The sequence below is a fragment of the Procambarus clarkii genome, chromosome 57 (genome assembly GCF_040958095.1).
Source record: "Procambarus clarkii isolate CNS0578487 chromosome 57, FALCON_Pclarkii_2.0, whole genome shotgun sequence".
NCBI classification, from domain to species: domain Eukaryota; kingdom Metazoa; phylum Arthropoda; class Malacostraca; order Decapoda; family Cambaridae; genus Procambarus; species Procambarus clarkii.
The window spans coordinates 7,393,516-7,408,515 of record NC_091206.1 but is presented as its reverse complement, the minus strand read 5'-3'; the positions used below and the strand labels follow the sequence as shown (position 1 = coordinate 7,408,515).

The window sequence follows — 15,000 nt, the reverse complement described above, 5'->3', positions numbered from 1 at the left end:
AGAATGCCAGGGTTCGAGACCCCCCCAACCTAAGAGTCACCTGGTGCTGTCCCAAAGAAGGGAGAAGGGGGGGAAGAAGAACGTGGGTAAGGGGATAAGGGGTAAAGGGGGGCAGGTCACCAGGAAGTCGCCTGCTGATTCCCGAAGGGAAGGAGAGGAGGTTGGGAGAAGGGGGGGGGGGTGGTGATGAGTTAGGTCCTGACTGACACTCGAGAGATGAAGATTTGTGATGTTTGTGGGTGTGATAGATTTGATGGAGTTGACGGGGGGTTGATGGAGATGATAGAGGTTGAAGGAGATGATGAGATTGATGGAGGTGATGGGATTGACTGAGGTGATGACAGGAGATATCATCGTGAAGTACTCCGCCATAGGCCGTCACTCACTGTTGACTCGCTAAATAAATGGACCGACATGACTTGTGATAACTCTATGCAGTCACGATTCCCGCCTCCGAATTCCTGGGCTTTGAATCACCAGCCTTGCCCTCGGCTGGTGGTTTAAACCATTACAGTGATAGCTCCTAAAGGCGTTTGGCTATTTAAAGCACAATTTTAATTTCCTCTCGGCCATTCGCCGTCCTCATTTAACTTCCGCCTGATGTAAAGGCTTGAGAGGCGAAGACTAAGCCAGAGCCGAGGGATGCAAAACAAGATCACGAACTCCCATTCTGCGATATGTTTTACGGCCTTAGACCCGCCATTAAACACCATCGTCCCGGGGCCGGATAATACCCCAAGCGCCCGTAACTCCCCGACGTGCGCTTATTATATGCAATGAAGACAGAGCATCCGTCTATCAACACTCTATACTTCAGTGCTGTGTCCGAATCCTTTGCGACGGGTTTAAATGCTTGTAATTGGGCGAGACAAGTGTTTAAGTGGACATAAAAGGTCGATTCTTGACGCGCGCCTTTATTTTTCCAGAGTCCCGCGTGGTCATTCTTGTCCCGCCAATTCGGGACCTGAAGTCGCGCGCCCTGGGCTTCTTTCGTCTTCTGTTTCTCTCGTGTCACTTCAGGTCACCCCCGCGGGACCAGGTCCTCTAAGTTGTTCTACGTCGCCTCCAGGCGGAGAAATGCGATGCTTGTTAACTAAAGAGCACAGTTGTAATGAATGTGGAATGATTATTTGTATTTTTTTGCTCTAACTGGAAGTTGACTCTCCTGTGTGTTTTCCTGAAGAGTGACAGCCACCAGCTAGCGACTCGAACGCAGTGCTCGCCGGCGTTGTTAACTCCGCGTTATGTACTCGCTCACGCTTGATTCGAATTGATATGCAAAACACAATAAGCGTGATTAAGACATAAAGGAGAGGCTCTGAATAGGAGCTGTGCCCACGGCCCTCGCCTTATCGGCCCGAAGTTCACACCGACAGCGCTGATTTCACCGATCTCGCTGATTTGGCTCACGGTTTGCCGATACACTTTTGCAGGACCCGGTTTTATGGGTGGGGAGATGGTGATGCATCACTGTTTTGATGGAGTTTGAGAGAGATAAAGATGGCTATCAACTTGACTAGAGAGAAAGGGGTGGTAAGGGGAAGAGAGGGAGGTCATGTAAGGCTGGGAAACAAAGCAATTGTTAGGTCACTTGAGGTCAGCAAAAAAAAAAAAGAGCATTGGATAAAAGTTCTCGAAGAGAGATATCACTTAAGATTTTTACAGTCACCTGATAACCATCGTAAGTTTTAGGAGGCGCCTAATTCCCACCATACTTTTTACCTGACCAATTTGCACCTCGTAGATTGTCTGAAAATTTATTACTCTCCAAATTTCGAAACGCCGATAATATGTTGAAAATTGTCACGACGTGCTGAGCTCAAATATTACAGACACTCTTAAATTTTCTTTACTTGAATGAAAGTTTTCAGTTTTTTAGTCGCTAAAGAAATTGGTGTAAAAAGAAAGTTCTACGCATCTCGAAAGATAGATACATAGAGAGAAAGTTAGAGAGAGACAGAGAGACAGAGAGACAGAGAGAGAGAGAGACAGAGAGAGAGAGACACAGAGAGAGAGAGAGAGAGAGAGACAGAGAGAGAGAGAGACAGAGAGAGAGAGAGACACAGAGAGAGAGAGAGAGAGAGAGAGAGAGAGAGAGAGAGAGAGAGAGAGAGAGAGAGAGAGAGAGAGAGATGGCAAAAAAGGAGAGACAGAGGTGTTAGATAAATTCAAATTTAAACATTCAAATTTCAAATCTAAAGCCGACCGTTTCCCCTAACGCATACACCCTAACAGAATCCGCCACTCTCAATAGCCTGTCTCCCTCTCTATAAAGTGTCAAGGGAGGCACCTTGCCATTTACGAATCCAACCAATACCAGTTCTAAATTCCGGTTAGAGTAACCCATTATTTGGGTTGTCTGATTTAGCTGTGACACCAGTGTGTGTGTGTGTGTGTGTGTGTGTGTAGGTTCCCTAGCCAATTCGGCTCTGACATATCTTGATTTGAAACCATGTATGGCGTCTAACATACGTGAGATGTAAAGTCCTGGGCGATTCCGTGTGCGGATTTCTAAAGACAGTCCTTATTTAACCCAATTAGCATACGCTGTTTAAAGATGTCCGTTTAGTGTGGGCTTCGTGAGACAGGTTCAATGCAATTGAAAAGTTTCCCCCTCCTATTTCGTGCATTGTTCCCAGGACCCAGCTTCATTGTTCCCAGGACCCAGTTTCATTGTTCCCAGGACCCAGCTTCATTGTTCCCAGGACCCAGCTTCATTGTTCCCAAGGACCCAGCTTCATTCTTCCCAGGACCCAGCTTCATTGTTCCCAGGACCCAGCTTCATTGTTCCCAGGACCCAGCTTCATTGTTCCCAAGGACCCAGCTTCATTGTTCCCAGGACCCAGCTTCATTGTTCCCAGGACCCAGCTTCATTGTTCCCAGGACCCAGCTTCATTGTTGCCAGGACCCAGCTTCATTGTTCCCAGGACCCAGCTTCATTACTTTTCACATGGAGTTATTTTTTTTTTTAGTTTCTTGCTATGTTTCACCGAGTTAAGGTTTATTGTGTTATTACAAGTTTCAGAATGTATTTGATTTTTTCATTTAATGGGACACGGTTGAAAATAAACAGACTGTAATTACAAGTGGCCAAATGCTATATAGTCGTAATGGCTAGGCGCTTTTCCTGGATAATTCCCTCCCTCACACCGTACAAATCCTATGTATAATTTTTGTGACATCTTGAGACGTGGCGAGGAAGGAGTCTATCCCCTGTGAAAAATTATTTACAAATATTAGGAACAAGCTAGGTACGAATACTGACCCCTGAGGAACTCCACTAGTGTCATCTCTCATCCTGACATCTCTTCTCGCTGTAACTTGCTGTTTTATTTTGCCTAGCGTCTTCTACATTCAGTGGAGCGCCTTCCCTGTCACTCTTACTTAGTTCTCCAAATTGTGTACTTGGCTTTTGAGGAGTACTGTTTATGTGGCTTTCTGACCATTCGCAAATATTCAGTTCGCTCATCCATCACCGTCTTGTCTGTTTTTTGCCACCCGGTTATAGAATTCCACTAAACATCAAGTAATATTTGAACTTTGGGATTGGAATTTCGAGTTCTTGGTCCCATTTCCCATAAAAATAGATTTCAGATTGTCTATTGAATTAGATTTTATCATCTTTCCGTTTTATACCGTGTATGAAGTCTAACCTCAATATTCTTAGTGTATACATTAATTTGTTCACTACTCTGATACTAAAGAAAGTATTTCTAATGGTACACATTAGAAATTAGTAAAAATAAATTCTTTTAAGAGTTCTATGGCTCATTTGGGTACTCAGTTTCCACCTGAATTACTTGTTAGCGCACCACCCATCCTAGATAATCTGTTTTGTGTGTGTGTGTGTGTGTGTGTATTCACCTAGTTGTTCTTGCGTAGGTTGATGTCTGCTCTATCGGCCCACCTCTCAACTGTCAATCAGCCTTTTTTTCACACATACACACACACACACACACACACACACACACACACACACACACACACACACACACACACACACACACACGTCTACGATCAGGTGACACAGATTAAGCAAGAAAGAGAGGGCTGGGCGGACTGCATTTTCTTGGATTGTCGGAAAGCCTTTGACACAGTACCGCATAAGAGGCTGGTACATAAGCTGGAGAGACAGGCAGGTGTAGCTGGTAAGGTGCTCCAGTGGATAAGGGAGTATCTAAGCAATAGGAAGCAGAGAGTTACGGTGAGGGGTGAGACCTCCGATTGGCGTGAAGTCACCAGTGGAGTCCCACAGGGCTCTGTACTCGGTCCTATCTTGTTTCTGATATATGTAAATGATCTCCCGGAGGGTATCGATTCATTTCTCTCAATGTTTGCGGACGATGCTAAAATTATGAGAAGGATTAAAACAGAAGAGGACTGTTTGAGGCTTCAAGAAGACCTAGACAAGCTGAAGGAATGGTCGAACAAATGGTTGTTAGAGTTTAACCCAACCAAATGTAATGTAATGAAGATAGGTGTAGGGAGCAGGAGGCCAGATACAAGGTATCATCTGGGAGAGGAAATTCTTCAGGAGTCAGAGAAGGAAAAAGACTTGGGGGTTGATATCACGCCAGACCTGTCTCCTGCAGCACATATCAAGCGGATAACATCAGCGGCATATGCCAGGCTGGCCAACATACGAACGGCATTCAGAAACTTGTGTAAAGAATCATTCAGAACTTTGTATACCACATATGTCAGGCCAATCCTGGAGTATGCAGCCCCAGCATGGAGTCCATATCTAGTCAAGGATAAGACTAAACTGGAAAAGGTTCAAAGGTTTGCCACCAGACTAGTACCCGAGCTGAGAGGTATGAGCTACGAGGAGAGACTACGGGAATTAAACCTCACTTCGCTGGAAGACAGAAGAGTTAGGGGGGACATGATCACCACATTCAAGATTCTGAAGGGGATTGATAGGGTAGATAAAGACAGTCTATTTAACACAAGGGGAACACGCACAAGGGGACACAGGTGGAAACTGAGTGCCCAAATGAGCCACAGAGATATTAGAAAGAACTTTTTTAGTGTCACAGTGGTTGACAAATGGAATGCATTAGGGGGTGATGTGGTGGAGGCTGACTCCATACACAGTTTCAAGTGTAGATATGACAGAGCCCGATAGGCTCAGGAATCTGTACACCTGTTGATTGACGGTTGAGAGGCGGGACCAAAGAGCCAGAGCTCAACCCCCGCAAACACAACTAGGTGAGTACAACTAGGTGAGTACACACACACACACACACACACACACACACACACACACACACACACACACACACACACACACACACACACACACACACACACACACAAATACACAGGAAGCAATCCGTAACAGCTGTCTAACTCCTAGGTACCTATTTACTGCTAGGTAACAGGAAAATCTGCGTGAAAGAAACTCTGCCCATTTGTTTTCCACCATCGCCGGGGATCGAACCCGCACCCTATGATTACGAGTCCCAAGCTCTGTTCACTCAGCCACAGGCCCCCTTAACCCACCCCCACACACACACACAGGCCCGTGTGTGTGTGTGTGTGTGTGTGTGTGTGTGTTTGTGTGTGTGTGTGTGTGTGTGTGTGTGTGTGCGTGCCTCGGTGTGCTTGTGTGTGCAGCATTTATGTGTGCGCATGCGTGTGCGAGTACGTGTGTGGTCGTGACGAGGTCAAACACGGCACCTCAGAGGTCGGACAGGGTGTCGGAGAGATAACGAGACGATTCATCACTCGGACACACAGGGAGACGTGGCCAACAGGGTAGTTAAGCCAATTGACGGAGGTTGTACCGGCCTCAGGCTCACACAAAGCTCACATGCTCCAAAATCAGAGTCTCTCCCTTTCTAAGATTTGACTGGCTGTATTTTAATATATTATTATGACATTATGTAAAATATATATATATATATATATATATATATATATATATATATATATATATATATATATATATATATATATATATATATATATATCGTGATATATCAATGAATTTTTTTTTGAGGCACTGAAGTGACTTGAACTCGTGTTCTGGTGAGTTCCAGAGTCCAACAACCCAAAATTCTACAGAGTTGTATGGGAGGTTCTGGAGGCCCTGAACCGGAGCCCAACCAGATGGGCTCCGATTGAAAATGGACCGTTGAAAAGACTACATGTATTAGAATTAAAGTTGCGACAGGTTCTGTAATCTTGACCTCTTTGTTATTGAGGCTCACGTGAATTTGTATAACTATTTTCACACAACCATTGAAGCAACCGTTGCTCACTAGGACCTGCCTCACTATACTGAGTTCCTCGTCAACCTGCTTCCAATTGGACCGGTGTGAAGCAATACGGTTGACCTGGGAATCGACAACATTTCGCTTGTACCGGTCACTTACTACTAGAACTATGTCCCATTCCTATGTTAGTTGCTTGCTATAGTCCGAAGTGTGGAAGGTACTGAAGGTCTCCTGAGGTCTCCTTCTGAGGTCTCCTTCTGAGGTCTCCTTCTGAGGTCTCCTTCTGAGGTCTCCTTCTGAGATCTCCTTCTGAGATCTCCTTCTGAAGGTCTCCTTCTGAGACTGTTATAACCAAGAACGGCACCATACCTTTGATTTCCATCTCGGAAGTGAAACTAATCATGGAATTATGCAAGAAAGCTCTATTAAGCAGTAGAAAACGTTTCCTGTCAGGGACATGCAAAATGATTTTCTCAACATACCTGCAGTAAACGATAGGTTTAAGGTCAAATAAAATGTCTTCTAAATTAAACACAAAAGGGAAAACCTCATGGTTACACCATCTACTTGCTTATACATGAGACCATCAAGGCTCAGAAAAGGTGTTTATTTAGTAAATGAAGTTGTGTATGTTTTATGTGCTGTCAGGAGGAGTGCAAGCTTTATCCCGTTAAACTTTGTGGATTATCATTCCAATTGTCTCATCCACGGGCTTGTTGGTGAGCGGGGACCCAACATGATGAGGCAATGTCATACCTGACACCTCTGTCGACTCCTGACATGCCATGTGCTTTCAGCCTTAAGTTTCCGATGGGACTTGTCGACTTTCTGCGAGGTTCACAGGCATCAAAGTAATTGATTCATATTCCATCAACTTGTCGTATTGTAATGATTAGAAATGAATGAATATATTTTCAATTGATACTTGACAAAAGCAGACATGCATCATGTATTTTCCCCAGTTTAAGACATGAGGACGTCAACATGTTGACTCGCAGGAAGGAAGGTGCCAATCTACGCCAGAAATGAATATTCTTACATTACTTCTTGTACTCAAGACGCGACATCCTTCAATTTAGCCTCGTGAGCTACCTCAATCATCGACCTAAAATACCCTTTCCAATATCGCGAGCACAATTTTCTGGATGTCATTTCCAGACATTGAATTCTAATGTCGCTTGAGTGATGAAAAAATAATGGGTTGTATAGTAAGACGTCATTATCGTCTCGGCAGAGAAATCTTGACTGGCTACTTGTTTTCATTTCAGATGTAGGAAAGGTGTTCTTGGTGGCGGAGTTGGGGAAATGAGGGGAGGGGTTTAGGAGGGAGAAAGCTTCCCCAAGACACAGGGGGTGTACTGGAGAAGGCTGGTGTTGGTGGGGTATGTCTGGCATTGAGAGACTTTATCGATCACTAGAAACTAGTTTATTATTATTAACATCTTTATTGACAAAATTAATTTCAATTTTGCCTAATCTGAGGATTTTGATGAAGTCTTATGGACTGTCAGAGGTCCCAGGGGTCAAGGCCGCGAACATTTCCCAACTTGTCATCCATATATTATTGTGCCTGAATAAATGTTGAGACCGTATGATGGGATGAAGCCTTAGTCCCTGGTATCTTCAGACACACTAACAGCTGGTTCATGGTGGTCCAAACTCCATATAAGTCAGGTACTACTTCTGCCTGAGACACTCATAAACCCATCATGGTCTAGTCGGTAGTGCCTGGGTTCGATCCCATCGTACGGCACGATATTTAGTCACAGATTCATCACGTTCTTGTGATTCCATAGAGCATAATAGTCCCTATAGAGATTGTGGCTGAAACGTACAAAAATATTGACCAGAAACCATTCCACACATTGTACTTTAAAGTGATATACTATGTACAGGGACAAAATCAAAAAGGCAAAGACCAAATCTCACTTTTCCAAGGCCTAAAGAAGTACATATATATAAATTTTGGTCTTAGTTAACGTGTGTTAAGGGTTAGGCTGCTTATTTAGGCCTACAAGCTAGATTAGGTTTATATTTAGTCTATTTTAGTTTTTGTTACTTCCACTAAATTTCCAAAAAGTACAGAAGGTGGACTATTTTAGGTACAACAGTCCACAATTTGTTCATTCCGTCCTAGGTAGCCATAGGTCCTATAACTTTCGATGGAGGGGGTGGACACTGACGCCCAAACTCTATGGTAATCAGCACACGGGGAGGCGCATGACTAATGCACAGGTCAGTGTGTTATCATCACTTGAGATGCTCACAATGTGCAGTTTATATAGATATTACATGGGGTGTCCGGCGGTGCTCGGGTCTCTCTTTTCACTCTTTTTGCTCTTTCTTCCCCAATCTCCCTGTTCCCCCTCTGTTACTGCTTTATGTCCCCCCCTTCCTCTCTCTCTCATATATATATATATATATATATATATATATATATATATATATATATATATATATATGTATATATATATATATATATATATATATTATACCACAGTCGTGTGGTCTAGTGGTTAAGGTACTGGGTACGCCAAGGTGAATAGTGCTCCTGGCTGTCTGGAGCAAAAATGTATCTAAATTATTCATACAAACCACTGTTAATGTTCAAATTACATGATTGTGTAATATGTATGAAAGCAGATTCAATTATGTTCCTATTGAAAATTCTTTTACAGCTCGTTTTTTGAAGAATCCATCTCCCAATTAATTTGATGAGACCTTTCTGACAAGTGAACATACAAAGCATTAGACAATTGAAGATCTCTTACAGAGTATCTATGTTGCGAAATTCTAAATGTCAAATCATTGGATGTTTGCCCTACATAGACCCTGAAGGGCAGTCTTTACAAGGTATTTTGTAAATGATACAATTATCACTACGACGACTGTATTATTAGCTTTCCAAGAGTATTTTCGTAATTAAACAATACATGTATATAAAAAAAATTCAAGACCTTGACAATATTTTTCAACCCATAAAAATATGGTAAATGTAACATATTTTTGGGGTGAATTTTCTCACTGCATATGTTATTATAATATGGACGACGTGCTTTGCTACGGCAAACACCCAGAAAAACTCAGTGGATAACAAAGCTTGAGACCAATAACCAATTGAGACCTATTGGTCTCAAGCTTTGTTATCCACTGAGTTTTATCCATTTAAGTTTCTACTGAAATTAAATATAAATTATACTGTTTGATATTAGAGAATTAAGAATTCGTAAGAAAATAAATATATCTTTCATATTCACTTCTGTAGTGAAGAGACTAGAGGATTTTTTTCTCCTTGACCTGCCAGTAAATTATCCATATATATCCGACGTCTTTTTATATGAAATTAAATGGACTAGCCTTAGCCTAAGCATTATTTACATCATAACCACTTAAAAAGACTACATTTTCAGTTGTTTTTACCCTCCTAATATATACATTGTCAGACCTCACAAAGCGCTCTGCCTCAAGGGTCCTCGACAAACATCCGCGAGAAAGAAGAATTATCAGTGAGTGACTTGGCAAGGGCCGAGCCACACTGGCAGCCAGGGCGGAGCCCGACTCTTGTAAATGTCTCCCATTCACACACAAATCATCTTCCTTTCCCGTTTTGGGAGAATTCTTTCATGCCAAGCCGTGCGTGGATCAGTATCAATCTCAATTGCATTAGAAGAGTCGTTGAAAGTCTGGTGTGCGGAGTCTGCGCGGGCTAAGACAAAACAATGCAGAGAAAAAGATCGGGAAAGTTTGTCAGAGTTGCCGGAGGTCTCAAGTGATAAGGCGTCTAAGCCCGGACCTGCTTCTCGCGCCCATCCTCAAACATGATCAATTATTGATAGCAGTGGTGTGTCTGGGTCTGTTCCAAGCATTTACTTGGAATTACATTTTAAAATATGTGATTGGAATGATAAAATAAAGCAAATCTGGGTGTTTGTGGCATCATTGTGAACACTTGTGTGGTCTATGGCTGACGCCGTCCCCCCAAAAATCATTAATTACAAGAATGAAAGAGTCGTTTCCTATTGTAGTTGTATTTAAATGTTAGTTTTGTCCACCTTTTGATCCGAGGGATGGAAATAACGTTGAAGGTATTGTGACTGAAACGTGGTGTTGACCCTCTATATGTATGCAGCCAAATGAATATATGTATGTATGTATGTATGTATGTATGTATGTATGTATGTATGTATGTATGTATATATGTATATATGTATATATGTATATATGTATATATGTATATATGTATATATATATATATATATATATATATATATATATATATATATATATATATATATATATATATATATATATATATATGTCGTACCTAGTAGCCAGAACTCACTTCTCAGCCTACTATTCAAGGCCCGATTTGCCTAATAAGCCAAGTTTTCCTGAATTAATATATTTACTATAATTTTTTTCTTATGAAATGATAAAGCAACCCTTTTCTCTATGTATGAGGTCAATTTTTTTTTATTGGAGTTAAAATTAACGTAGATATATGACCGAACCTAACCAACCCTACCTAACCTAACCTAACCTATATTTATAGGTAAGGTTAGGTTAGGTAGCCAAAAAAAGCTAGGTTAGGTTAGGTTAGGTAGGTTAGGTAGACGAAAAAACATTAATTCATGAAAACTTGGCTTATTAGGCAAATCGGGCCTTGAATAGTAGGCTGAGAAGTGCGTTCTGGCTATTAGGTACGACATATATATATATATATATATATATATATATATATATATATATATATATATATATATATATATATATATATATATATATATATAATCATTAATCAGGCTCTAGCCTAATGCAGCTCCATTATTCTGCGTGGATGTTTACTTCCATTTCTCTCTCTCTCTGGCTCTCTCTCTCTCTCTCTCTCTCTTGCTCAGTTACGACCATGATTCATTCATGTATTTAGATCAGCAGGTCATAAAACCTGCTGATCTAAAGTGCCCGAGTCATTGCCAATGAAAGTAAGAATTGGCAAACCGTTGCCATAATTCATATTCCGACGAAACTTTTATGCCTGGTTTCATTAAATTCGAGATGCCAGAACAAATTATATACATAGACGAACTCTATTTATTTAGAGTTTTTATTGCTGGAGCGGGTACATGTATCGAATCAAATTTGTCCCGTAGATTCGACCTTTTTTCCACATGTTAGCTATAGTAGCAGTACGAAATACAGCTGTTGCATTTCCCTGCAATGTAGCTATCAAGTCATACGATCCCTATAAGAACATTGAGCATCTGAGTAGACTTTATATATAAGTTTATTGATCAAGAAACGCCAAAATACCTTTATTGACTTTTATAAGACATTTGATTTTGATAATCTTTCGTTGATTCTGTCAAGATTCCTAGCAAAATATTGCTGGACTTATCATTCGAATTCGTGATGAATAAAGATGTTAACTGGTAATAGCAAAAGGAAAAATATAATACATTGCTTTGTGTTTGGGAGGTAGATATAGTTAGTCACTCAGCCATAACTTATACTCGTAGCCCTTGCGAGAGGGAAGAAAGGTGATGAACGGCTTGGTGAAGGAATATTGGCTAGGTAACTAGCCCGATAGTGTTTCATGCCGCAATCCATCCTCAGACAATGTTCATTCCATCCAGCGGCCGACCCCAAGGACGCATTCGTCAATTTTTACATCCAGTGCATTCAAAATTTGAATTTTTTCAAATGTTAATGGGTATTATTATATTAGCATATTTAGACTTAGGTTACGTTGTTTACGTTCAGTTGGCAGTTGTATATTTTTGTAGTTTGTGGGTGAATCATGTACAGAATTGAGATTCGAACAGAGGTCGTTAGCGAAGCACTGTTCGAAAAACTATTCGAACGTCATCAGTTGTGAATCGTGTATGAAGCGTTTTTCATTCATAAAGGGAGAGTTTGGCAGTTGGGTTGACGAGCATTTGACCATTGTGTATGAGGACGGGCTCCACCAGGACGAGAGATTTTCACTCATACAAACTCAAACATTTCATGCGAGTGAACAATCTCGGACGTGATGAATCAGACTAATGAACTGGCCAATGTTCGTGCAGCCGACTTTTCTAATCAAAACATCTCTAAGTAATAATTTGGAACAATGTAATTTCAGAAGCGGCCGTTATAACGTGTATCGTCATTGCTGGGATTACAGGTGATTACTTCGCTGTATCTTGTGTGTACTTGAGGCAGTATACGCCTCTCTCTCTCTCTCTCTCTCTCTCTCTCTCTCTCTCTCTCTCTCTCTCTCTCTCTCTCTCTCTCTCTCTCTCTAGATGCGGGTTTATAACGAGGCTTCCAACACTATTGTTATGAAAGGTGTTGTGAGATGCTTGTTTCTACTGTTGTTGATGATTGTTCTTGTTGGTGGTGATTGTTGCTATTGCTGGCGAATGTTACTGCTGCTGCTGCTTCAGATGCTGTTGTGGTTACTGCCGTTGGCACTGATGCTGTTACTGCTGCTACTGATTTTGCTAGTGCTGGTTTTGCTGCTGCTGCTTCTTTTGTTTCGGCTGCGGCTTCTGAGTTGCTGTTGTTGTTGATTTTGTTCATGTTGCTGTCGTTCCTGTTACTGCTTCTGCTGTCGTTTTTGGGGCTGTTACTGCTGTGAATATTTGTTCAATTGCTGCTGTTTCTAAACTCAGTTGCTTCATCATATCTCTGTACTGAATACCAACAAGCTGGTCACATACATTAACGCACAGTATGCAAATTCAGCTTCGACCTTAGCAACTAGTAAATTTATCTGCAATCCAGCAAAGCACTATTCTCCCTTTTAATATAGCGATTCGTTCAGAATAATATATCGGTCTAGTATTTCTGACCTTAAGTATCCACAGATTTTCTTTTGATGTTTCTGACACGATAGATATAGTTTCCATGCACCCACAATGCAATATTATAACATCTTCTCTGCTTGCAATATGCCACACTCACCAAATTCATCACTTAGAACCCCGACAATCCACACCAGGAGAACGAATCATCTCCAACAGACACATGACTACCTTCCTATGCTTAGGAGATGCATGATTCACTCCAAGAACAGCAAAACCTTCTGCTGCTTATAGCTGGCACAGTACAGGTCGACGAAGGCCTTCTCACACGCCCCCCAGCACCGCTCTCCGGCGCAATCCTACACCGCCGATAACATCTTCAAATTCTATGTCATCGGTGTGGTGCTCGACACGGAAGAGTTTCCTGCGATATCTCACCACCTTCTCCTTCTACCGCTCGGGTCACTCACCTCTGCTCGAACCCCACTTTTTATCGTGTAACTAGAACCATCGACAATACTAGATATGAAGTTAAATATCCGTATTAAAAACGAATATAAATATGTATACTGAGAGGAATGAGAGCTAAAAGTTCTTTCGCACTATTAGTGCGTGCATTTACCTGTGAAGGTCTTGTATAAATCAGAGGTGTGTGGGGTCGAGAGGGATATATTTAGAGGATTAATTTGCATTTCTGAAATGAGTGAATTTTCGTGAAGTTATCAATTGAGTGATATGAATTCGTGCGGTATCTTTCGAATCAGACTCGTTTCGAGTGGTTTGTTACACATTTTCCGTGACCGGATCGAAAATACAACTCACGATCGAAACTTGTAGAAAATAAATATGTTTGGGTCACGTCTCTGTATGTGATAGTAAAAGCTTTTGTTTAAGTCCTATTATGGAGAGGTTAATGAGGGTTTGATAAATGGGGTTTTACAGACACCTTCAAGCTTCGCCCGAGTGTCTAGACAGCTTCACCAACGTAGTCTTTCGTTATTATCTATACAGCTTCACCCAGCCATTCGGTAGTGTCCAGAGAGCTTCACCCAATCTCTCGGTAGTGTCTAGACAGCTTCACGTAACCTCTCGGTAGTGTCCAGACAGCTTCACCCTGTAACACAATAAACAAACAAACCTCCGGTCCATCTTTGTGTTGATATCGAGATACCCCTTAGACTACTTTCATGTGAACAGAGTCTAGCTCCTGGGACCCAGATTAATAGAACAGCAGCTTTCGCATTCAAAACAAAGAAGGAATCCTGGGTCACATTGGGGGGTTCATCATTGCAGATCCGAGTAGCCAGGCCGGTGGGGATAGAGAAGGGGCGTTGACAGGACGATAGTATCTACCCTCCCTCTTCCCCCCCCCCCTCTCCCTCTTCCCCTCCTCCATCTACCCCCCCCCCCCCTTCTCTAACAACCTCTTACTGAGACACCCCCTGGTGAGTGATGCTTGTGTGGTGTTGTATTTTCTATGTTCCCATATTATAAGTTTTGTGAAATCTCAGGGGGCAGCCAGTCGTGTAGGTTCTCAGTTTCAGTGACTCCACTATTATTGGACATTTATTTAATTTTGATTTGTGTGAAAAGTAAAGAGTAAAATGAATGGCAGCAATTAATGTGTGTATACTTGCTTTTAACTACTGGATCCTACATTTTGAGTTTACTCTACAGCTACGTGTGCTAAAGAGAGTAGAGGACACTCACTTCTTGAATGATTAAGGCATTGATGTTAACTAGTTTTAGTGTTTTGAATTAGTACATGTTATCATCACTTAGATGGAAAAACACAATTGCATTTATGATTATAATTACATCATTTTCATTTTGTTTACTAAAGACAAATATTAAAAAAATAATAATAAACACAAACATGATTCCAGGTACATAGATTACATAGAATTAAATAAATTAGAACACCAACATATATTCGGCAACATTAAAATCACCTGAGTTAACTTGAGAGTAATCAAGTATATGAACATGTG

At 41.5% G+C, this 15,000-nt stretch overlaps 2 protein-coding genes across 3 annotated transcripts in view; one reads left to right on the top strand and one right to left on the bottom strand.

The window, feature by feature from the left end:
- The window catches only part of LOC138353302 (uncharacterized), a 47,781-nt gene extending 47,427 nt beyond the window's left edge, over positions 1–354 (bottom strand). The window contains exon 1 of the mRNA XM_069306173.1: positions 204–354. Coding sequence (XP_069162274.1) covers positions 204–354 — 151 coding nt within the window. The remainder of the gene's footprint in view (positions 1–203) is intronic.
- The window catches only part of LOC138353341 (GATA-binding factor 2-like), a 153,114-nt gene that overhangs the window by 17,222 nt on the left and 120,892 nt on the right, over positions 1–15,000 (top strand). The gene's annotated exons all lie outside the window — the stretch shown is intronic.